The sequence below is a fragment of the Myotis myotis genome, unplaced genomic scaffold (genome assembly GCF_014108235.1).
Source record: "Myotis myotis isolate mMyoMyo1 unplaced genomic scaffold, mMyoMyo1.p scaffold_m19_p_7, whole genome shotgun sequence".
NCBI lineage: Eukaryota > Metazoa > Chordata > Mammalia > Chiroptera > Vespertilionidae > Myotis > Myotis myotis.
In genome coordinates this window covers 74107213-74132940 of record NW_023416379.1, presented here as the reverse complement: position 1 = coordinate 74132940, position 25728 = coordinate 74107213, and the positions used below count along the sequence as shown (strand labels likewise).

General features: G+C 41.2%; 1 protein-coding gene across 17 annotated transcripts in view; it reads right to left on the bottom strand.

Annotated features, from left to right (window-relative positions):
- The window catches only part of DST (dystonin), a 436322-nt gene that overhangs the window by 169916 nt on the left and 240678 nt on the right, over nt 1-25728 (bottom strand). For 14 of the 17 annotated variants that reach the window (XM_036318479.1, XM_036318478.1, XM_036318495.1 and 11 more), the window contains 11 exons: nt 13508-13620; nt 13311-13417; nt 10991-11110; nt 7974-8069; nt 7749-7876; nt 2335-2428; nt 1886-2040; nt 754-1216; nt 536-664; nt 304-381; nt 60-221 (listed from right to left, as the gene is read on the bottom strand). In XM_036318479.1, coding sequence (XP_036174372.1) covers nt 60-221; nt 304-381; nt 536-664; nt 754-1216; nt 1886-2040; nt 2335-2428; nt 7749-7876; nt 7974-8069; nt 10991-11110; nt 13311-13417; nt 13508-13620 — 1645 coding nt within the window. Of the gene's footprint in view, nt 1-59; nt 222-303; nt 382-535; nt 665-753; nt 1217-1885; nt 2041-2334; nt 2429-2554; nt 2930-7748; nt 7877-7973; nt 8070-10990; nt 11111-13310; nt 13418-13507; nt 13621-25728 lie in introns of those variants that run through there. The other 3 variants (XM_036318493.1, XM_036318494.1, XM_036318487.1) reach the window with 2 other exon arrangements.

Here is a 25728-nt window from a genome sequence, read left to right as displayed (position 1 = left end):
AGAAAAAAATCTAAACCTGAAATACCACTTTAATATTCAATTACCGAAGTTGCACTTACAGCATGGTAATCTTTTTTCCGGGATATGTGGGTATTTCTTTCACTCCAGTCATAAGCAACTTCCTCTTCTTCTTTTTCATTCAACCAAATAAGTTCATTCGTGGCACGAGTTATAAAATTATGGAGGGTATCAAGGTGCCGTTCCTGATTCCTGGATGTGTTCTTTATAAGGGACACATTGTAAGAATCATGTCTTTGCCAAACAGAGATAAAGGAAACAGAAAATGTAAAAAAAAAAACTTACCAACAGTTTTGCATACAGACTCTCTAACCTGTGCAACTTTTCTGCATAAGTTAGCTTAAGAGGTGCCGTCATTTGGATCTATAACATGTATAAGAGAGACACCAAGGTTAGGAATCTTGAAGAATTCTGATTCCTACTCAATGTATCTATTATCTTTTCACAGGGTCTTTACATGAAAAGCAAAACAACAGTAAGCTAAAATGAAATAGATACAGATTTTGAATGCATATACCTCACTGATCTTAGCTTCTTTAAGGCTACATTCAAATTCTTCAATAGCTCGGTGAACATTTTTATGATTTTCTAAATGGCTTTCAACACTTGGCAAATCTGATCCCCATTCAGTGCGGTCCAGCTGCCCCTTTAAACAGGAAGACTCTAGGTTAAAAAAAAAAAAAAAAGAAACTGATAGCAATAAAGATGGAAACTTTCAGGTAAACACTTTCTTACCTGCATCTCATCAACCCAATTCAAAAGATCCTGAACAAATTTCATGTTGATTTCCTCTTCTGTTAAGTTCTGATCCAACAAAGAAGACTTTAGAAGGGGCTTTCGGATCTGCATCAACTTCAGGGTTTGCAATGCATTTGTCTCTACTCCTGAATTGAAATTTGGAACTAATCCTGTTGGGAAACCAGGTGTATAAACTGGAGTGAGGGATGGAGTCAGGCGGGAAATCAGACCTGATGACAGGCCAGATTTCACACTAGAAGGGGTCAGGGAAGGCGTTAAACTCTGGGTCAGCCCTGAGTTCAGACTGGGGTTTAAGGTCTGTGCAAATCCTGAGTTTAAACTTTGAGTGATTCCTGATATCATGAGCTTCGTCTGTTCTGTCGTCAGCATGCGTCCTTTGCTGTACACTGAGGAACATTCATTCCTTAAGGCCATAATGTCATCGCGCAGTTTTGCGACCCTGGAAAGAAAATCAAAAGGGATGAGCTAGAATATAAACGGCACTCTTTATAAAGAGCGAGCCCTAAGGTAAACTATGGACTTTCGTTAACGATAATGCGTCAATACTGGTTCATCAATTGTAACACATGTATCACACTAATGTAAGATGTTAATAGGAGAAGGAGCCATATCAGGAGGCATATGGGAACTCTGTACTTTCCAGCCAGTTGTTCTGTTAATCTAAACTGCTAAGTAAAGTCTATTATTTGAAAAATTCATTTTAATCATATCGATAAAATTTTACACCACATTTTTTTCACGGAATTGTACCATTAGCACTTTCATTATCACACAGTCTTTTTTATAACTACCATTTATAATGAACATAATTACTAAACTATGCTGTGATAATTCTCCTCTTATTTGACCTTCAGGAAATTTCCAAATTTTTTGTTATTATAAAACATTTCTCATCTAAACCAAAAGTTTTTTATCTGCATTTATTTAAATGTTTTATTGTTATAATTCCTAAATTGTTATTGATTCCTAAAAGTGGAACAACTGAATTAAAGCATCATTTACAATTTTTGCTTTTTTAACTCTAGGTTTTGTTTTAACTCTAGACTTTTAACTCTAACTGTTTTTTTAACACAAGGACAGGGCATGAATAGGTAAGTAGCACATTTACCTCTGCACCAACTGATCTGCATGGTAGTATTTTCCATCAATCAGTATCTGCACATCGATTACATGCTGGCGTAAGAGGTTCTCACATTCAAGTATATAGCCGGCAATTTCTGCTTCATTCTGAAACTGCACCCCCGATTCTAATCTTTTAGAATCCTGTATTTTAAGAGAAGTCAATATTAATTTTATGAAACAAAGTTTCAAAACCAGTAAGATATACTGGAACACAAGGCTACTTGAGTTCTCTTTTTTCCCTTACAGTTCAAAAATATGTTTTGCCTCTGTTGACTATTTCTCCATAGAGCAAATTCTGCTCATAATATTTAACAAACCTTAAGTTTCAGTTGACAAAAATACCAAGAATTGACCAAATGCTATGCAAACGTTTTAGTTCATCCAAATTCACAGATTCCTCTCCCATAATTCCAAAGGCTCCTAAAATTAACTTACAGCCTGAAGAGCATTTCGAGCAAGTATCAGTTTGTCTCCACAGATAACACTGTCCCTTTGAACTCGGTGGGCAATCTGCTGTAACATTTCCAACCTGAAAGAAGGAACAAAAGAGAACATAGCCTCTCCCTCTGAAGAGTTCACAATCGCTGAGTTCACAATCGCTGAAAAATGCCGTCCGCTGAGACTAAAACACAATCCCACACCAGCGATTCAATACCTGTGTCCATCCACGGATTCATTGCCGAAGCTAATGCAGGAGTTGATCAGTGTTGGCCCGCAATGAACAGAGAGAAAATTTTCATTTGAATCAAGGCTGGTTCGAGTGCTAGTAGTGTTACTAAACACAGAATCACTACTATGGTAGCTGTAACTACTACTGTGCATTTTTATTCCCGAAATGATATTCCTTCTCGACCAGTAAAAGTAGACTAAAAAGTAGGTCTGCAGAAAGCTCTACTTCTAACGGTGAAAAGGTGGCAGCTGAATGTTACTGCTTTAATGGCTCCTTAAATATGCTCCTACATGCATATGCAACACACAGAAAATAATACGCTGATAACTATTCAAAAGAATCTCGCCTAAAGCCACGAGTTTGCTAGCTGAGGTTTGCCTTTTGTAGCTTGCGTTAAAACCCTGCAAGTATGGACAAGGCAGGCTGATGGGGCGGCACTGAAAAAAAACCTGGCCAAATATTTTCACCAAGTGTCATCCAATTGCAACCACCTAAAAAACAACTCAGATGCCTCATCGAAGCCCAGGTACAATTAGTAAAAGTTAGTCAGGCAATAGCAATCATCAGCTAGAAAACCACAAATACTCAATTACAGCCTGACTTTTATAAAGGGCCAGGTCTGTACCCAAATAACAATAAGGCTGAATGGTGGCATTTATAAGCATGTATAAACAAATTCATGTGATGAGAAAGAAAGTACATTCCCGTTTAAGTAGCATGTCATTTGTTTGTCAGGTTAAATTAACTGCAGAATGACCCATTTACCTTTCTTTAAGTGGCATGCTCTCAGGAATGTGACTCTAATCTTACTACAGTTACTTTATATTTTTAAAAGCCAAAGTGCTAAGTAGACTATTGAGACAATGCTTGCAAATTTCATTTGTCTATGCTTGTTTTTCCTTTCCTGGAAAAGAATTTCTCATTTGTCTCCTACACACTCCCATGCCACATAGCTATTATTTGCAATATATATAGTTAATGCCAAATAACTTGTTGCATCAAGAAAACTTAAAGTATTTACCTAAACAAGCTCCTAAATATCTTCTTAACCCCCAACACTACAAAGCCAAACTTGCTTTGATTTTTTTTTGGAAGGCAAAAACTGTATGCACACTTTAACAGCTGACAGCTCAATTTTGAAAATGAAATGTATTTTAATAAACACTGCCTTTATAATTAGTCAAAGTGTATGTATACTTTTTGAGGGGGACATCCTATACAGTTAGTAAACAGAAAATCTCAAAATAGTAACAGCAGCACCTAATGTTTATTAAGCAATTATTATGTGCCTGGAAATCAACTAATCATTTTACATACACCACTTCACTTCATACTCATAACCACCAAATGTGGTAGATACTACTACATCCTCTTCACAAATGAGGAAACTGAGGCTTAAAGAGATTAATAACCTTGTCTAGAATGACGTGGCTTGCAAGTTGAGCTACTAATTTAATCCGGGATGGACTGATTCCTGGACCTGGAACTCCTACACTGCCTTCTTTTACTAACATATAGTTAACTCCAGCTACTATTCTGATGACTAAAAAATCAACCCCATATCCCTTCTCTAGCAGACTTGGCCATTACTCCAGATGATTAACTTAGTATCTCACTTGAATCGCCTACAAATGCCTCCTCCATAAAAGTTCCATACTGTGTATTTCAAGTTTATTTTCATTCCAATGATCCAGTTATGTTGATATAATATTAAGCTTTAACAAGAGTGTGAGCAGTAATTTAATAAAGGGCTGACAAGTTAGACTTGCCCTCGTATTGTCACTGCTTTATGTCCCATTTCAACAATGTTGAGGTCAAGTGTGGGGCACAGAGAGCGTGAGTATACTGAGCGCCTCTCCATGTGCCTGGCACCATGTTAAACACTGGCCACACAAGGAGCAGTGAAAACACGTTTTTCTCCACATTTTTGGAGCTCATAACAGTGGAACAGGTAACCCTTAATCAAATGATCACAGAAATAAATACAAAATTACAACAGAGATAAGTGACATGAAGGAACAACACATGTAAATACAAGGGTTATAATAAACAAGACATCTGCACCAGCCTAGGAGACCACGGAAAATTTCTTGAGGAAGTAACACTGGAGCAGAGATCTGAGAATGATGAGGAGTAAAGAGAGCGGGGCAGGATGAATTGGACTTCCCTGCCAAAGGAACAGAGGGCTGCAAACCTCCTGGGTATGGAGGAGGGTGGGACCTTGGCACTCAGAGCTCCCGAGAGAGCAGTGTGGCTGCGGGAAGAGAGCGAGGAGGGTGTGGTGTGAGAAGGGCGGAGAGTGGAAGCCCAGGCCCATGGAGCTCACAGCTAATGAGGAACAGAGATCCCAATTCCCACTAGTCAGGCTGGGAGGTAAGGACTAGAACAAAGACAAATGCATCCAACACATGTCTCCCAAAGCACCTGCCAGGGCCACTGAGTAGAGGAGTAGAGACAGAATATTGAATTCAGTGACAATTTCATGGAATAAATGCACTTGTAGGGAGAACTTAACCTGATATTTACTGAGTATTTTCTGGAAGCCACCTCACTGCCCTGTAAATGGAGGCAGTCCATACTCTGGTTTCCACGGCCCCACAGAAAGAGGGTCACAGCCAAAACTGTAAGCAGCAAAATAAGTTCTTTACGGGCCTGTAAGCTTCCGGATCCAGGCCCTGGTGCTTTAAAAGCCAGTCAGAGGAAGACAAGTATCACAAGATCTCACTCATATGTGGAATCTAGTGAACAAAATAAACTGATGAACAAAATAGATCCAGAGACATGGAAGCATGGAGCAGAATGTCAAATCTCAGAGGGAAGGGGGTAAGGGTGGGATAAGATTAACCAAAGAACTTATATGTATATATGTATACTAGAGGCCCGGTGCACAAAAATTTGTGCACTCGCGGGGGAAGAGGGGGTCCCTCAGCCTGGCCTGTGCCCTCTCGCAGTCTGGGACGCCTCGGGAGATAACGACCTGCTGGCTTAGGCCTGCTCCCGGGTGGCAGAGGGCAGGCCCAATCCCTAGGTGCAGCCCCTGGTTGGTCTCAGAGCAGGCCCGATTGGGGAGTTGGGGCGCCGCCCCCTGTCATGCACAAAGCAGGGCGGATTGGGAGGTTGCGATGCCACCCTCAGTCACGCTCAGGGTAGGGCCAATTGGGGGGTTGGGGCACCGCCCCCTGTCACACTCAAGGCAGGGTCAATGGGGAGGTTGCGGCGCCACCCCGTCACGCACAGAGCAGGGCCAATCAGGGGGTTGGGGCGCTGCCCCCTGTCACGCACAGAGCAGGGCCCATCAGGGGGGTTGGGGCACTGTACCCTGTCACACACAGAGCAGGGCCAATCAGGGGGTTGGGGCGCTGCCCCCTGTCACGCACAGAGCATTGCCCATCAGGAGGGTTGGGGCTCCATACCCTGTCACGCACAGAGCAGGGCCCATCAGGGGGTTGGGGAGCTCACCCCTATCACGCACAGAGCAGGGCCGATCAGAGGGTTGAAGAGCTCCCCCCCTGTCACTCACAGAGTAGGGCCGATAGGGGAGTTGGGGCACCGCCCCGTCACACACAGAGCAGGGTGGATCAGGGGGTTGGGGCGCCGCCCTCTATCATCCACAGAGCAGGGCCAATCAGGGGGTTGGGGCGCCGCCACTGTCACACTCAGGGCAGGGCCGATAGGGAGGTTATGGCTCTACCCCATCACACACAGAGCAGGGCCCGTGGGGGGGGGGGGGGGGGGGCGCCACCCTCTATCACCCACAGAGCAGGGCCGATCATGGGGCTGGGGCGCCGCCACTCTCACACTCAGGGCAGGGCCGATGGGGAGGTTATGGCTCTACCCTGTCACACACAGAGCAGGGCCGATCAGGGGGTTGGGGCGCCACACCCTGCCACACACAGAGCCGCAGGGCGATCAGGGGGTTGGGGAGCTCCCCCCCCCCGTATCAGGCACCGAGCAGGGCTGATCAGGAGGTTGGGGCACCTTCCCCTGTCACAAACAGAGCAGGGCGGATAGGGAGGTTGTGGCCCCGCCCCTTGTCACACAAAGAGCCGCAGGGCGATCAGGGGGTTGGGGCGCTGCCCCCTGTCACGCTGATCCCGGTGCTGGGAGGCCTCTTGGCTCCTCTGATCCCGGTGCTGAGAGGCATATTACCCTTTTACTATATAGGATAGAGGCCTGGTGCACGGGTGTGTGCCGGCTGGTTTGCCCTGAAGGGTGTCCTGGATCAGGGTGGGGGTCCCCACTGGGGTGCCTGGCCAGCCTGGGTGAGGGGATGATGGCTGTTTGCAGCTGGTCATACACCCTTCAGGGTGGGGGTCCCCACTGGGTTGCCTGGCCAGTCTGGGTGAGGGGCTGAGGGCTGAAGCTCCCAACTGCTCCTTTTTTTCTTTTCTTTTTCATTCTTGGCCAGCTTTAGCTCTGGCTACAGCTCTGAGGCCTCTGCTGCTGAAAGCAGGTATCTGGTTTGTTTGGGTTCTATAATCGAAACAATGTATAACTCCAGCTCTGAGATCCCGGCTAGCTGAAAGCAGGTTTCTGGGGTTTTGTTTAGCTTCTATATTTGTTACAATGTTTCAAACTGCAGGCTCAGAGGCTGGCAAGGCAGGCGGGGAACATTGATTTCCTCCATAACTGAAGCAAGCAAGCCTCATGTTAGTTTCAAGCTGCCTGGCTGCCGGCCGCCATCTTGGCTGGTAGTTAATTTGCATATCACCCTGATTAGCTAATGGGAAGGGTAGCGGTTGTACGCTAATTACCATGTTTCTCTTTTATTAGATAGGATATGCATAACCCGTGGACACAGCAGTGAAGGTGTGCGGATGGGGTCAATAGGGAAAAAAAATAAAAGCCAGTTTGAGAAATTCTCATGGCTACTTGGATAGGCTTTAAACCTGTTACCACCTTATTAGATGAGATTTCACAGACCAACCCAGCCTATCGGGTCTTTTTTAAACATTACTTCACTGCTTTAATCCCTCAAACCTCTTAGAAGAGTTTCTAGATAAGAAAATGAAACACCAGAAAGATTGAGTGACTTATCCAAGGTCACACAGCCAGGGAAACGGAAAAGGGAAATGTTGGTTCTAGGTCATCCTGGCTCCATAGTGTAAGTTCTTTCCATGAGAACAAAGATATACCCACTCATCCTCCAGGTTTCCATGGTAAAAATAACTCAGCTTACCTTTCTACTTCTGGACGCAGCGCCTTCTCCCTCTCGAGCATGGCAATGATGAGCTTCCCCCACTCTTTTTCTATGTCATTTGGATGATAACCTTGAAGGAGTTTGATGCGTCCAAATTCTATCCAAATCTGGAGAAAATTTAAAAAAAAAATTAATTCAAAACAAATATGTAAAAACAAGTAAATGAATAATTACACTTGACAAAAAAAGGAAATTTCTGCTTACCTCTAATAATTTATATAGGCGTTTGATTTTTGATTTTTCTGACTCCTTTGGGGGAATTTCTGTTTCTTTAAACTGTAAATACTGATTGTAAAGTGCCTAAAATGAAAGGGAAAATAAATGAAGACTCAACATTCAAAGATCTGTTTTCATTATGGCATAATGTTACCACTTCAAATGCTACCGACTGTGTCCTATGCATTCAGTGGAATTCATAGTGTCTAGATAATGAACCGTGGTAGAACTTACTACGGCTCTATTAACAGTCTCATCAAACAAACAAGAAAACACATCCTAAAAGACACACTTTCTGCCCTACCTGGTCTGGCTCAGTGGGTAGAGCGTCAGCCTGTGGATCAAAGGGTCCTGAGTTCAGTTCCGGTCAAGGGCACATACCTTGGCCCTGGTTAATTTGCATATGCAGGCACAGAGCGAAGCATAACCTCAGGCCCTGGTCAGGGCTCACGCAGGAGGCAACCAATCAATGTGTTTCTCTCACATCGATGTTTCTCTCTGTCTGTCTGTCTCTCTTCCACTCTCTCTAAAAAAATCCTCAGGTGAGGATTTAAAAAAAAAAAAAAAAAAAGAAAAACATACTTTCCAACTGTGGCAAATTAACTTTTGGAAAAATAATCTGATACAATTTCCATAAAGGGGGAAAAAAACCTGTTCTTGTCTTTTCCATGGATCTATCCTTGAAAACAGAATTCTTATCAGATAGATGGAGTTAAAACTTGAGGTCAATGTCCCACTGGCTAAGTTAAACAGATCTCTTAGTCAACAGAGATAGACGTTAATGGTTACTGCTTTATTATAGACATTTTAACCATGTAATTAAATTATTATCTAGTTTGCAGATACTAATTTGAAATCTCTTATTATATTTACTAAAAAGGACCTTCATAAAAATGATGTAGATGAAGCATCTCCACATTTAATAAGTGTATACTAATTATTTCATCCTGATTCATGCTGCTGTTGTTTTTTTAAAAAGTCCCTTTTAATCTTTAGACAGACACATTTCTGAAGGACTCCTTTCAATGTTCTGCTAGCTAATAACATTACTAGCATTTTCTCCACATATTTTTTATTTTTTATACTAGAGGCCCGTTGCATGAAGTGATTCATGCAATAGGCCTTCCTTCCCCTGGCTGCCAGCATGGGTTTTCCTCCGGGACCCAGGCCTTCAATCCAACCACAGCAGAGAAGCCAAGCCTATTCAGTCTTCAGTCATCTTCAGTCTTCTCTCTGTGCCTGCATATGCAAATTAACCACCATCTTTGTTGGGTTAATTTGCATTCTCATCCTAATTGGCTGGTGGTCATAGTGGAGTGACACCAATTTGCATGTTTCTCTCTTATTAGTGTAGATTATATCCTATCCCAGGCACCAGCAAGTAACCTCGGTATTCATTCACTCGAAATTTTTCCAAAACTTTAAGAATCTGCATTAATCAGAAGCCAGTACAAATTTACCCAAGTGTCTGACAATAGGAATCCACTTGGAAACAATTTGAACTTGAAATCTGAAAATTGTTTTGGTCGTAAAACGCAACGTTTCAAGACGTCCATCAGTAAATAAGCACAGAGTGCCATTCTAGGCTAAACGCTGCTCGTGGTAGATGTGGTGATAGAGGGGGGATCCTTCTTGTCCTGGAAATGTTTACATCCACACAGGGAGACTTCACACAAACAACTTCAGAGCAGTTAAAAAGCATCCTATCAACACGGGCCAACTTGACTGCGGGCCAAGGACAAACTCCCCTGGCACTGTGAACGGAGAGCTGCTTCACAGATGGTCTGCACAGATGCTTGAACACAGTGAATAACTTGAACAGGGTCCGCCCTCGGTCACTGCAGTCTTTGTGATTCCAGTGCGATCATTTAAACAAAGCTTATAATTCAAGGAACTAGACTTTACCATTGATATTCACATTGTATGTTTCTTGAAAGAAAGTAGGCTATTTTGTTATAGACCCTAATACATATACAAAGTGAGACAACACATTCTTCAATTAAGTTTATATATCTATAGTGACTTTTATATTTCTATAATATCTTTGCCTCAAGGAGTTAGACATGTTTTGAGGTAGTAGCAAATTTTTTTAAAATATATTTTTATTGACTTCAGACAGGAAGGGAGAGGGAGAGATATAAACATCATTGAAGAGAGAATCATTGATCGGCTACCTCCTGCACACCCAACATTGGGGATCAAGCCCACAATCCAGAGAATGTGCCCTGACCAAGAATCGAACCATGACCTCTGGTTTATAGGTCAAAGCTCAATCACTGAGCCACACTGGCCGGGTAGTAATAGCAAATGTTTTACTAAACCATGAATACATTTATCCCAGAGGTCACATATGTATTTTCAAATTCATAGTGAAGTAGAGTAAGGACCTCTTGCTATACAAAAGGATCTAAAGTGACTTTATAGGATTCGACACCATAGGCACAGTCTTAACCACCGTCACCCTTAGGCAAGCTTCCCAGGGTCCCTCCAACCACAGCCATCTGGTGAACTTCAAACATTTCCCACACACCAAAATCCATTTGGCAAGGTCACCTCCAGAGACTCAAACCTTTAACCCTCAATTCAAAACTAAGGGGCTATAAGTTTATTTAAGATATTGTTACTATTACGTTTTAATTACTAATGTTTACCTCTATTTTCTCTGTATAACGGGGAGATGAGTACATTTTTTAAATGCCTATTTATTAATGGCTCATCAAGGGCAATTTTTCTTGAACTTCTAAATAACAGAATTGCCTTGGTCAGGTAGCTCAGTTGGTTAGAGCGCCATCCCAATATGCTAAGGTTGCAGGTTCAATTTCTAGTCAGGGCACATAGTAGAAGAATCAGCCAATGAATGCATAAATAAGTGGAATAAAAAAATCAATGTTTCTCTTTTTCTGCCTCTCTCTTTAAAATCAATCAATAAATAACAGAATTATTACAGGATTATTTACAAGTTAAATATCAGGTCAATTCTATTTAGCCCCTGTAGTGCCACTGACCTTCAGTTCTACGGGATTATTGGGAAATGCTCTCTCAGACATTGTGGTCACATGGTGTCGAATCCACTGGATGAGGTAGTTCACCATATTCTGGTATTCAATCCATTTGACTTCAACATCCTAGAACAAGAAAATGACAGGAAAAGCCCATGGCTGTCGATAGTAAGACTCATATCTAACACAATTTAGTCAAAGGTCATTCTGTGTATTTACGTATCTTTAAGCCGGCTAAACGGTTTACTTCTCACGCTGTCCCCATGCTCTCCATGCATCCCAATCCTTCCCACGTACACAGCTTTAAGACCATGCTATCCTCAGGGGCCTAATGACCGCCACTTCCGATCCAGAGACAGGGCTGCCTGGGCACTGTGCGGAGAAGGGCTCTGAGGCAGCACCCAGGCACAGCAGGAAAGACTTCCACAATCAACTTGCCAGGGGCTCAGGAAGGGGAAACGACAGCTTGCATACGCCAAGTTGGTTGCCACTCTGTCCACCTTTTGAGATCTAAGTCCCCTTTATGTATGAAACTCAGAAGAGCTATAAATTATATAAGAAACCAGTCAGGAATGAAAACTACAGGAAATATCTATGGTGAGATTACTCAAGTACTCATTTTGCAAACTTTTTTAAATGGAGAAAACTGGAAGGTTGTCAACTGCTATATTCAATTAAATATTTGATAAATTCTCATTATGTTCAAAGCATTGTGCTAAGTGTCGTAATAAAAATATATTGCTTGAAGACATAATACCTATTATCAAAGTGTTACTGTCTAGATGGGGAGACAAGAGAGATTCATAATGTGAACAGCTGAGCAAAATGAAAAGCAGTATTCAATTAAGTGTTGAAATAACTGGTAGTATATGCGAGGAGTTGAGATAAGTATCAGATAAGCATCAGTGTGCCTAAAGTGGTCACTAAAAGCTCCTTGGGAAGAGGTTCTCAATCCCTGAGCAGTTCTCAAACTTCCAGTAATTGTTGGGGGAAGGGTTGGGGGGGGCGGGTAAGGAGAAAGAGAGAGGGGTGCATAAAAGACAGAGTCCCAAGTGAATCAGGATTCTGAAATAGGAATGCCCTGGCTACCAGCAAACAGTTTGTGTTGAGATGTCAGAGCTAAAAATGAAGAAAAGCTAAATTTATATATGCAGAATTTTGAATGTCAGAATATCTAGAATGGAGTTAATCGTGCAAGTCATATGTAGCCACTGAACGTTTTCAAGCTAATTTGGTGACTGTGCAGAGTTGACGGGGGGAGAAAAAGGGGAGATGGAAAACCATAGGAAAGCTATCATCCTGGTTCTAAGAGTCAGGAATGGGGTGGAGGTAGTGAGAATAGAGCCACAAGAAACATTCTCAAGCAACAGTCAACACTTGAGTCCTTGGAGAACTGCATTAAATCAGAGGAGAGGATAAACATGGAAGCAAGTTACTTAGGGATCAAAAGAATAAATAAAGCTCAAATTTTGAGAGAAAGAACAAGAGGAAGAGAAGGGAAAATAAGTCTAAAAGCAGCAGCATACAAAGGTGAAGTAAAATATCAGGAAAGAGAGCTGACCAAGATGAGCTCCTAAATCTTCAAAGTAAAATTTTTTTTAATGGTGTCTGCAAGGAGGAGGGAGAAAGGCCCAGGGTGAGAGGAGCTCACCCCCAAGTGCAGAATGCGTGTAGGGTTTCCTGTCTCTTCCAGAAATGCATAAGCACTTGTTAGCATGACCACTAAAAAATGCACGACTGAACAGAATTGCACGAACCCGTGGCAAATTGTGGACTAATAAAAGATCCAAAGCCACATTTCAGAGACCTTGCCCTGCTTACAAAGGAGCTCTGTCAATTTGGCAAAATAAATCGCCTTCCTCTGGGTCTCACTGTTAAATCAGAGAAGCAATACCGAGCCAACTTCTCTCGTGGAATCGTATGAGGTAATAAACGTCACTGAAAGTGACTTCAAACATGAGATATTCTATACAAACACATCAAATAGAGCAGCTGTGAAATAGCAAGTTAAACAATGAGCATCTCCAAAATGCAGTGGTTTGTAGCTACTATTTATAAAAAAAAAAAAAAAAAAATTAACTCTGAATTAACTTTTGATACTGAACAAAAGTATCAAATATAACAAGTGTTTTCTTGTTATATTTTAATTTTAATAATGGAATGATACCATCCAAGTGCATGCAATATCAGTTTGGTAAATAGCATATTAAAATCAACTTCTTTTAAACATATTTTATATTTAAGATAAAAAGCACTATCAAAGAATTCGGTTAAGTAGACATTGCCGAATCAGAAGCTTCTAGAATGAAAAAGAATCAATACTCACATTTGCACTGATGCCTTCACCACCTTCAGGGACTTTTGGAAATGCATCATAGAGAGATGACACATACGTTATTACGGATTTTTCATCAGGAGAGGAAACATCAACGTCTAAAAGCAGCAACACAAATTATTTCAAGAGGTTGACAGATTACTGTTGATCAAACCTTCAGGCCACATCTAGTCAAGGCAACAGCTCACCTTCAGGATCCAGGAGTCTGTTAACGCCAATTTTTTCTGCTACATAAAAAGCGTGCTCTAAATTTGCAAGGTTGCTTTGAACAGCAACAGTATTCATGTCTATCAGGTCCGGCCTAGGAAAAAATGCACTGTATTAATTATGTTTTCTCAGGTGCCTTTTCAACATTATATTTACATGCATATCTATTTATATAGCAACTACTGCAAATATTAATTCTAAGCCCGTGTTAAGGAGATTTTCACCAAACATTGCTTACTTCTCTCAGAAACATGTGTGGCAAAGGCGAATGTAATGAGGAAAAATATAAAAATTTGAAGACACATAACTTTCGGTCAGGTCTACAAATCCCTCATAATCAGAATCTATAAGAACATCTGTCCCATTCAACCTATGCAAGTTCCACTACTCAACAACCCTTCTAATCCAGCCAGCATCCTTCATTGTTTCTCCCCAAACACAAAGGCTGATACTCAGTTCACTGCCACAGCATGGCATCCCCCATCCATCCAGGATGTCCTTCCCTGTCACTGTCATCTTCTACAATCCTATTCGTCCCTGCAAGCAGAGATCAAGCCCATCTCCTCAGTGGAGCCCTCACTAATCTTCCCAGCACTCTGTTTCTCTCCCTGTGCCCTGAACTCTTTATACGCCTTGGCCTGTACTAGTCACGTTGGCACTTAGAACAATCATATACTTCCTTGCCCTGTTAATTCACTGTTTAATGTGCATGTACATCCTGTTTCTCCCAACTAGCCAACACCAAGATGGAAAGAACCATATGTTAATACACATTTGTATTTGACTCTGCTGCTAAGATAAAGAGTGGCATATACTCGGTAGACATTCAATAAATACCTGCAGGTAAGTTGGCAAATGGGTTGGTTAGTAATTTGAATCATAAATAGCTAACTAAGCACTAGTTTGTATCTTCACAAACATGCATGTCCACACACAACACGCTCTCTCCTACCTCAGACTTCTCTTTCTAATCTGTAGGACTTACATGATACTCTATACCAGCAGTCACCAACCTTTCGGACCTCACGGACCACCAGTGGTCCACAGACCACCGGTTGGCGACCGCTGCTCTAAACCACAAGGGTACCTAGCTTTATCTATATGAGATGAGAAAAGACTTTTAAAATACTCCTTAAATTAGGAGGCAAAATATGGCCAAAAGCCAATCAGGAAATTTTCATCTAAAAAATAAAGCATTAGTGTCCGGACAGTGTTGCTCAGTGGTTGAGCGTCAACCCATGAACCAAGAAGTCACTAGCTTGATTCCCAATCAGGGCACATGCCTGAGTTGCGGGCTCAATCCCCAGCAGGGGGATGCATGAGGCAGCCGATCGATGATGTTTCTCTCCCATCGATGTTTCTATCTCTCTATTCTTCTCCCTTCCTCTGTCTTTAAAAATCACTAAAAACATATTTTTTTTTAATTTTCTTTAAAAAAATCAATAAAGCATTAGCCCTGTCTGGTGTTGCTCAGTGGTTAGAGTGTTGGCCTGTGCATCAAAGGTTCACGGTTCAGTTCCAGGTCAAGGGCAAGAACCTGGGTTGCAGGTTCAATCCCCACCTACATGTGGGAGGCAACCAATTGATGTGTCTCTCTCACATTGAGGTTTCTCTCTCTCTCCCCTCCCTTCTCCCTCTCTTCCACTCTTTCTAAAAATTAAAGGGGGACCCTAGCTGCTTGGCTCAGTGGATAGAGCGTCAGCCTGTGGACTGAAGGGTCCCGGGTTCGATTCTGGCCAAGGGCACATGCCTGTGTTGCAGGTTCGATCCCCAGTAGGGGTGTGCAGGAGGCAGCCTATCAACGATTCTCTCATCGTTGATGTTTCTATCGCTCTCTCCTTCTCTCTTCCTCTCTGAAATCAATAAAGAAATATATTAAAAAATGAAATAAAATAAAAATTAAAGGGGGGAAATGTCCTCAGGTGAGGATTAACAAAAAAAAATAATAAATTGTTAAAAGAATGCAGAAATAAATGTGGAAACTTAGTAAAGCCTTCAAAAAGTGTGGCACCCAGTCCCAAAGTCACTGAGTTAGAACCTGTTTATCAACTTCTAAGAGAAGGCTCTCTGCCCCACAGGCACTCTGGTTCCACACTTGAGGAGTGCAGAAAAGCGGGAGGGCTCAGAGGTGGAGTGGGACAAATGAAATGCAAGTTATTTTGACTACTACTTGGAAGGCTGTTTACATGAGAAACTCTTTGAAATTATATCATTAATCTTAGGAAGGTAAACAGCAATTTGTACTCCTATTTTTATCTGATGAGAATGCAGACTTCTAGAAAGAAATCTAGTTATAGTGTTATAACTCTTTGAAGTGTTCATTACCTTGAACTACAGCTACCATTATCTACTACTTGTTTCCCAGGAAATTCTTTTCTGTTTCACATGCCACCAATTTGATCACTGAAAAGTGGCCTGGCATGTATTATAGAAACAATAAATCTACTGACACCAGTAGAAGAATTAAATGACAAGCCTCTAGGAATAACATTTTGTAGACACATAGAAGCTTTTTTTCCCCCAACACAGACCCTTTTGAACAATCGGCCAACTTTAGGATTACTAAACAGATGTGCATAACAGTCTAGACAAAAACAAATACCTAAAGTTCAGAAAATGGTTTTGCTTCCATAAAGTTCACACATTTTGAAAAAAATAAAAACCAGCCTTTCTGAATTTGCCAAGTCCCCCAACAAGAAAGAGCATGTTGTTCTGCGAACCCTGCCATTAGCCAGGAACGGTGAACACTGAGTAATCCCCGACAGAATGAATCAAGTCACTGAAGAATCGAGGTTTTGAGTAAGAGAATAAAACATAAAACTCCCTCCTGAATGACACAGTCATTTCAGCACAAAAGCAGCTGTACAATACGTGAGTTTGGATAAAGCACCTCTTTATCATGATATTTAACACTTTAATGGAACAAAAACTTAACTGGCTTTCCTCCATTAAAAAATTAAGCAAAAAGTGAAAAAGGATAAAATTTTAAAACCACTATGAAAAAGTAAGTGCCTGAACATTTTCAAAATCCTATCCCTCCCCTAATCCTCCTCAAAGGGCTTCCATTCTGCTTCGCCTCTATCCGGCTGGAGCTGCCAGAAGAGGCTCGTGCTGTGACCTGTCTCCCTTCCTTCTTTCTTCAGAGTCCCGCTGGGATAACGCAACCTTTACAAACTTCAGCTATTTTCCACATAAAGAAGATGGGTTTCATTGCACTGTGCTATCTCCTTTTTGTGTAGCATTAATAGGAAATTTCAATCCCATTTCAGGTTTGACTAACCAAAGACTACACTATACTGTCAGCATGGAGAAGGCAGCAACCATGTTCCTGAATGACAGTTTAGACAGCTGAGCATGAACTATTCTGATTTCCTTAATTTCTGGAAACCTTTCAAAATCATGTAATATAACTCTCTGCTGCCTAAAATAATATATACTAGTTTTTTAAGGAAAAGAGGCAATTCTAACTCTTACTTATGTCCTTATTCTGTAATAATCCAATCTCCTCTGAATGACTCAATCATCATGGATTGCCATTTTTAAAAACATATATTTATATGCCACCTTTTTTCTATAAATTACTTAAAATAGCTTACAAAAAATGAAACTATAAGAAAATAACATAAATTTTATATTTGAATTATAAAACCAAAACAGGTCATAAGATGAATGGAACAGAATAACAGATCTCAGTGGGGTGTGGGGGGTGGGAGGGGACAGGAAGAGATTAACCAAAGAATACATATGTATAACCAATGGACAGAGACCTAGTATGGGGAAGGCCTGGAGTGGGGCAGTGTTGAGTGGAGGGGAGCAAAATGGAGAAATGGGAAACATCTGTAATACTGTCAGCAATAAAATAATAATAGTAATAAAATCTATATATACAAAAGCCTAAGCGACCGAACAACCGAATGACCAAACGACTGAACGACCAGTTGACTGGTTGCTATGATCAGCAGTGATCACCAGGGGGCAGACACTCAATGCAGGAGCTGCCCTTTGGTGATCAGTGCACTGCTCAGCTGACTGATGGGTACCTGAAACCGGGCTCATGGCTGACAAGTGCAGCTGCAGCAGCGCGAGCCTCTCCTGCCTCAATGAGAGCACTACCAAGTGGTGGCAGCAGGCACAGTGGGGCAAGGATGAGCAGGCGCGGTGCAGTGCCTGGCCTGGGCTCGAGCTCCTCCCCGGCCGCCTGCTGCTTCGCGCACTACTACATCCCCTGAGTGGTCCTGGATTGTGAGAGGGCACAGGCCAGGCTGAGGGACCCCACTGGTGCACAAATCCATGCACCAGGCCTCTAGTAAATAAATAAAATGAGGCCAAAAAGAACAAACCACTTATATGCATGGTTAGTGCCCTTAATTTGTTCCCAAAATATAGGACAAAAGGTTACCAAAAAATGGCTGTTGCAATATAAAATAATTTTGGATAAAAGTAATGCTTATCTTTCATACAACACATCTTTAAAAAGTATTCTTCTCGAAAAAATAGATATATATATACCCTCATGCACACACATACACACACATGTACTTATATACACATGCATCCATATGTGTACATGTATGTGGATACATGTATATGTAACATTAAGATATCCACACTAACAGATAGCCATACTAGCAGAACATTAAAATTGCATAAGAACTTTTTTTTGGGGTACAGATACTTCAAAGTAACTTTCTGTCCTCAAACATTCATGAATATATCAGCTCACATAAGAATTAGATACGATTCTGGGAGAAAATGCAACTATCTATATATATAAAAGCCTAAGCGACCGAACGACCAGTCGACCAGTTGCTATGACACGCACTGACCACGGGGGGGAAAGGCTAAACACAGCAGTTGCCCCCAGGTGGTCAGTGGACTCCCACAGCCAACCTCCCACAGCCAGCCAACCTCCCGCAGTCCCTCCCCCCAGCTGGCCAACCTCCCGCATTCCCTCCCCCGGCTAGCCGGCCCACCCACTTTCCCCCTCCTCCCCCACTCAGCCGCAATCGCTGGCCAGGCCGAGGGACCTCAACCCATGCATGAATTCATGCACCGGGCCTCTAGTAGTTAATAATACTGTACTTCATATTTGAATGTTGCTGAGAGTAGATCCTAAAAGTTCTTATCACAAGAAAAAAATTTTTGTAGCTGTGTGTGATGATAGTTGTTAACTAGACTTATTGTGGTGGTCAGTTTACAATTTATACAAATATAGAATCATTATATTGTACAGCTGAAACTAATATAATGTTATATGTCAATCAACCTCAATTTTTTTTAAATACACATTATCAGATAATTGTTATAAGACAAACACAAAGCAGACATAAACACAAACGTGCCTACTGTCTTATGTCCTCACCATGAAACAGTGATCCTTTTCACTCTTTTCCAGTGTTGGTTTTTATTGTTTAAATCTAGAGGAAAAGAGCATACTTAGGGTTGGGGTGGGGGGCATTTCACATCAGCCCGACTCTGGACTGCATTGTAAATGATGAAGTCTGGACGTGGTTTTTTAAATCAAAAGCACTTCAACTCTGTGATTTGAGGTATCTGATCATCTGGAAGGCAGTGGACACCAATTCTCTTTCTCATTTAAACAAAGGACAATAAAAAGCAGAATGGTGGTGGCTAGGGGCTAGGGAAGGGGAAAATGGGCAGTTATTGTTGAATGGATATACTGTCTCAGTTTTGCAAGATGAAAGGAGTTCTGGAGATGGATGATGGTGATAGTTACACACCAATGTGAATGCACTTAAAGCCACTTTATTGGACAAAAAAATAGGATGAAAAGTTTTACATTATGTGTATTTTACCAGTTTTTTAAAAAAATTTAAGACAATTTTTACATATTTGAGAGTAAAGGCTATACTGACATGGAAAAAGTAAAAGGATGTGATTCAAGTGTCCTTTGATTTAGACCTAACTTGCTCTCTGTTTAACTTAGAACGCTAATCCAGAAATTTATGTCTTAGTTACCTTCCACAAAAAATGAAAATCGGGAGTTCCAAGAATCATTTAGAATTCCAAGTACCCCCAAGGAGCTACTGGAAATGTGTTAGGGTAGAGGAAGGGCATTTGGGGCTGCTGCTGCCATAAGGTTTGAAGAACCTAACTGATTTGAACCCAAGGTCTCAAGAGAGGATTCATGTGAAAGTACTTGAGAAATGAAGTATAAGGAACAATGTAGGCAGGTTATAAAAAACCGTCTATTGGCATATAGACAATGTAAAGAAAATACAGCCAGAGAAGGCAGAACTTGGTGCTTTGGTTGCCAATTACAAATAATTCTTTCCAGTCAACAAACTAGCAAGTTTATTCATTTTCGTAATATTTAACAAGCATCTACCACATGCCCGGCTGTGATGCACTTAGAACATAGGCACTGTGTATACAGAGAGCTCAAAACTCCAAAGAAAGTTCAGGAGTAAACTAGGAGAAAACCCGGTGGAGAGAACCCAGATAGAGGGCAAAGGCATGCAAGTGCTCGGTGCCTGGAGGGAGCATGAGTATAAGGAGAGCAGTGCAGGGGTGAGGAGCAGCAGCAAGGGGACAGGTGAGACGTAAGGCTGGGTGGGCGACAGGGGCCAAGATGATGCAGAATCTCATGAACCGCAAAGATTTTGAATATTTTTACGAGAACTATAGAAAACCATTAAATGCATCAAGGGCCCTGGACGGCATGGCTCAGTGGATAGAGCATTGGCCTGCAGACCAAAGGATCCCAGGTTTGATTCCAGTCAAGGGCACATACCTTGGTTGCAGGCTCCTCCCCAGCCCGGGCCCTGGTCAGGCTCGTGCAGCAGGCAACCAATCGATGTGTTTCTCTCACATCGATGTTTCTCTCTGTCTTTCCCTCTCTTCCCACTCTCTCTAAAAATCAATTGAAAAAGATCCTCCGGTGAGGATTAACAAAAAAAGGTTTTTTTAAAAAAAGCATCAAGGAAGGTTATAAGAGATAAAATTATCAGATCTGAGGTCCCATGGAAGCAATTTAAAGTGGTGAAAGCATTCCCACAGAATCCAGGCAGGGGCCCATGGTGACTTGCGAAAGAATATGGTAGCAGTGGGGAAAAGGCTGGGACATATTAAGAAGGTCAAATGCACAGAAGGTAGTATTATAACACTGGTTATAACAACAAGGGGTATATGCATGACAGTCAACACAGAGAAAGTTGAAGGGGCAACCTAGGAAAACTCTGCACTGGCCTCATGGGAAAGAGGTGGTCTGCAGAGAGAACTGAGCAGGAGCAGTCCACAAAACAGGAGGGAAAAACCGGGGAGTGTAGTTCTATAAAGCTTTAAAAAAAAAAAAAAGTACTTTAAGAAGAAAAGACTAGTTAAGAGAATCAAATACTGAGAAGAAAGATGAGGTCTGAAAATTGTCCACAGGTTTTAGCCACACAAAAGTCACTCTCGAAGTCACGAGCTTAAGAGTGTTTTTGGTGGGTTATGGTGCCAGAAACCAGGTTAGCATGGGTTGAGGGATAAGTATGGAGCAAAGAAATAAAAATGGAATATATAGACAAGTCTGGCTTTAAGGAAAGGAGTAACATAAGGCAGTTACTGTTTGTTATTTTGTTAACAAAGAGGTTCCAAATGAACTTGAAGTCCAATAGAAAGATCTGTTTAGAGAGAAAAATGTAATATAATGAGAAAGATTTGGGGAGCAATGGTTGAGATGGGATCCAGAACATGGGAGTTGGGGGACAGGTCTTGGATAGGTGGAGAGAGGCCTGCTCAGGGGCCAGGATGGATGCAAATGAAGCGAGGTTTGTCCCTTGGCAGCAAAAAGAAATACTTTACATCAAGCATGTCAAACTCACGGGCCACATGCCTTGTTCATTTGGCCCATGTTAGCCTTTGAGATTGGCAGGCTTGCTTTACATGGATGGGTTCAGTGTCTCTGAGGGAATTGAGATTATCAGTTAACAATGATAATAGATAACAATGAGAAAAGATTATCAGTCATCAAAAGTGAGGTGAGGGACAAAAAAGTGAATTAAGACGGATGGAAAAAGACTGCTTGGTCAGAACCACTTGAGGCTGGTAACGATGAAGTTATAGTGACACCCATCTACCCTCACATCTAACATTCCTGGTGTGCTTCACTGCGTGGGGACATACACACACAAAGCAGACAGCTGGGCTCATACAGGGCCAGGCTTTCCCGAGAAATGAGTATGCTCCTCAGCAGCTTGCAAGGAAGGCAAAGGATTCCGTAGAAGTTAAACACACACACACACACACACACACACACACACACACACACAGAGCACTCCCTTTACCTAGAGATCAGTCTTAGAACACCTTCAACTCCAGAACACAACTCACCAACTCACACACAGATACACGAAGCCACATATGTCACTTAACATCTGCCCTTCAATAAATCAAACAATAAATATATTCATGAAATTTGCCTCACTTATGCTATGATGGCAGAGCGGTTGCCATAACAAATTCCTGAAGATGACTGTTTGAATTAAATCATGTTTGGGCTTAGCATATTCTGACTGTTCTTATTGGTGCAAAAAGCATCTCACCTCCCCACCCCACCCATGGGGGAAAAAGGACTTGTAATATAGTCCTCCCTTCGCCCCCCTCCACCCCCCCGAAATAAATATGAACATGCAGGAGACCCACCCACAGTTGCGTAACTGGGTGTAGGCATTCCTTTATGCTCATATTTGGGCACATGCTGTTGAAAGAAACACAGCCAAGAACCTCAAGGTGGCCACAAGCTATGAAGGTAATTTTCCTTTTTCTCAAAACTAGATGCTTGAGTTTATTTCAAATATTCTTCCAATTTTTTTTTTCTGAAACTCCCTACTAACAACAGGGAGAAAGCAAATTAGAAACTGTTATTTATAGCAAGCTTTATTAGTACTTCAAGATTGAAATCTCACAACCTCAGAAATTAGAAGACACTTAATAAACTATGACTCACTTTGCAAACAATCAACTCCATAAAGCCTCATAGACTTCAGTAAGTACAGATAATAGCACTGATTTTGACAGTGGAGGTACTCCTTCATTACACACTTCCTAAACCTCTGGAATTGTGATAGGCACTCTCATATGTTAGCCTAAAACAGCCCTTACTGCTGATATTCAGGTAAAATGATGAGATCATTCCCAATTTGCCAACTTAATTTGCCCTTTACCCCAGTAAACTCTTAATGCTTACATGTTTAGACTAATAGCTTGCATACCACACACAGAGAAACGTAGGTCTACAACTTCAGCTCCAGCACATACTTTAAAAGCAGAAGGAAAATCAAAGGGTAAATTAAAATTGCTAGAACGCAATTAACAAATAAAGTAAGGAATTGTTTCTTTCTTAAAGGCATCATGGAAGGGAACTAGTATTGAAGGCATATATATCAATATGACTCTTTTGGCAGACAGTTCAAACATATGTCTTAAAATTGGCCCAGCAATTCTACTTTGAAGACTTTATCCTACAGACACATTCTCACATCTGCACAAGACACATACAAAGTCCAATACAACATTTTTAAGTAGCAAAAACATAATGGCCATCAATAAGGTGCTATTAAATAAAGTATGTTACATCCATATATAGAACACTACACAGCATTTAAAAGAATAAGGTAAATCTATTTGTCTGATATGCAAAGATGTGTAAAATAAATTAAGGGGGGAGGAAGAATAATGTAAAAAACATACTATGCTTTCATTTATGTTTTAGAAAAGATTATACATGTTTTCAAGACTGTGTGCTTATGTAAACTATACCTCAATAAAATTGACCTTCCCACCCCCCAAAAAATAGGTATTTTTATATGCATAGAAAATTTCTGAAAGAATAGGGAAGAAATTTAACAGTAATTGCCTCAGGAATCTGGGGGGAGGGGAAAACACATTTCTGTACATACCCTTTTACTCTACTTAATGTGTTAATGTATTTTCAGTTGGTTGGTATTTTTTTTAAGTCACAGATATAAGAAAGAGTAGAACTGTAGAAACTGCCAACAAAACTGACCAGGCTTTCATGATGAGGACAGCCAGGTGAGCCATCTTCTTATTAATTGTAGGGTCACTTGTTCAGTTTTCTGACTCAAAAAAAATGGAATTAGGAGAATGTTGCTATTCCTTACCTCGTATCTATAAGGAACTATTTCGTATTATAATAATAGAAGAATTAGTATTATAAAGAATTTCTATAAATTAAACTCAGCAAGAGGGGCAGAAACACAGAAAGAAGGTAATATAAATAGATATCTCCCCTATATGCCAAATTATATCTACAAATGTACAGATACATTAAAAACAGTCACCAGATGTGGCCACAGACTCATACACCTGACTTGGATGCAGACGCACCACAAGTAGTGCAGGTGAGCTCTCTAAGGATTTAAAATTGTGATACTGATTAGAAGTCAACCATTTATGCTCTCAGAGTTCAACAGTTTTGAGTTTATTTGGTAAGGTAAGTGAGCAATGTGATTTTGCCTCACAAACTGAAATACTTGTGACTTTTTAAAAATTCATCATCTGCAAGACTCTGTCAGTGCCCTAGCCCATGGCCACACAAACCAGAGGCCCAACCTGTATGTGTGTACACACAGACACACAGACTCACTCACTCTCTCTCTCTCTCTCTCTCTCTCTCTCTCTCTCTCTCTCTCTCTCTCTGGGTTCTGCAGCCTGAGGGCAGACCTGACTCTGAGGGATCAGAATCCTCTAGTCAACAACAAGAGTCCAACTTCCTATGGGAACATTTCAAACCCTAAAGGGACCTGCTCCCTGTATAAAACCAGTCCACTCCAGTTTAGCTTGTAAGGCGTGGCTGGATCCAAGCATGTGGCTGAATCACAGGCCTCCGGGTCAGACTATTAAACAAGATTCTGACCACAGCCTTATAGTCTAACCTTCCCAATTACAGCATCTTTAAACATTTAAAATAATGAAATATGATGGTCCCATTAAATTCTAATTCAAAAGGCAAACAATGAACAAAATAATTGCTACCTTCCCAACTACACACTCCGACAAGTGAAAAATCCCTAGCTGCCTAATTAGAAAATATCCAAATGGCATGCTCCTGAATACACAACCTATTTCAAAAATGTGGAGTCTTCCCTGGGTAATATATTTAAAAACATGCTTATGAAATGAATGCCAGAGCCCTTAAGAGGAGAATTAATTAAATGGATGGGATAATTAAAAACAAGAATAGGACAAGCAGAAACTAGTAAACAGAAATAATCTCTCTTCAAAACACTCCCCCCACCCCCAGGCATTTTAGTCTTGACACACTTAGATCTTTCCATATCGCCACCTTAGGTTCATTGGGCCCTACTGCACACTTTGTACTCCACCTTCTGGCCTGTGGGCCGCATTCATGTTCATGCCTGCTCAGGCAAACATGTTTTCACACTGAGAGATGCTGGGTGCTGCTGTTGCGGAACTTGGCTTTCATCAATGATACCCACTTGGAGAGACTGATAAAGTAAAACAAGTCAGGAGCTGAACTTCAAGCTTGAAGACAGAGCTTTACTTCTCTCAGGAAAAAAAAAAAGGTCAATTTTCCTGATGCCAGAGCACACTTAAGCACACAAGAGCACAGAACTATCTGCTGAACCCTCTGCTTGTAACCCCTACTTTTGAAGAATGTGGACTACTGTGGAATTTTATTCTTCTCTCTCTCTCTTAAACCTTGGTAACTCATTAATCTACTAGTATTTAGGAGATACTCCTAAATCCCTAGGCTATTGGTTCTCAGTTAATTCTACTTCATCCTCTCTTGCTTTTAAGCTACTTACTTATCAAATGCTTTTGTGACATCCTTTTGATATAAGCTCGTCAAATCCAGTCTTCCTTGTTATTCTTCTGAACGAAAATCAAGGCCAGGGGCAATAGTGAGGCTTATTTACCTAAGATCTCTTACTAGTGTGGTTTTTCGTGAAAAAAACATTAACATGCTTGAAAGAAATTTTAAACTACACAAACAAGAGAAACTAGTACAGATATATGGTATTTTTATTATTTTAACCTTTTCCATTAAAAACTAAATATTCCTAGAAGAAATCAGGAACAGAATTTCCTAAGACAACTAATAGAACAACATAATGTATGTGTCAATGACCTTTTTAAATAGAACTTATACAACTATCTCTTGTAATGTTTTCCACTAAACCGTATTAGTTTATCATCTTATTACCCACTGTGCAAT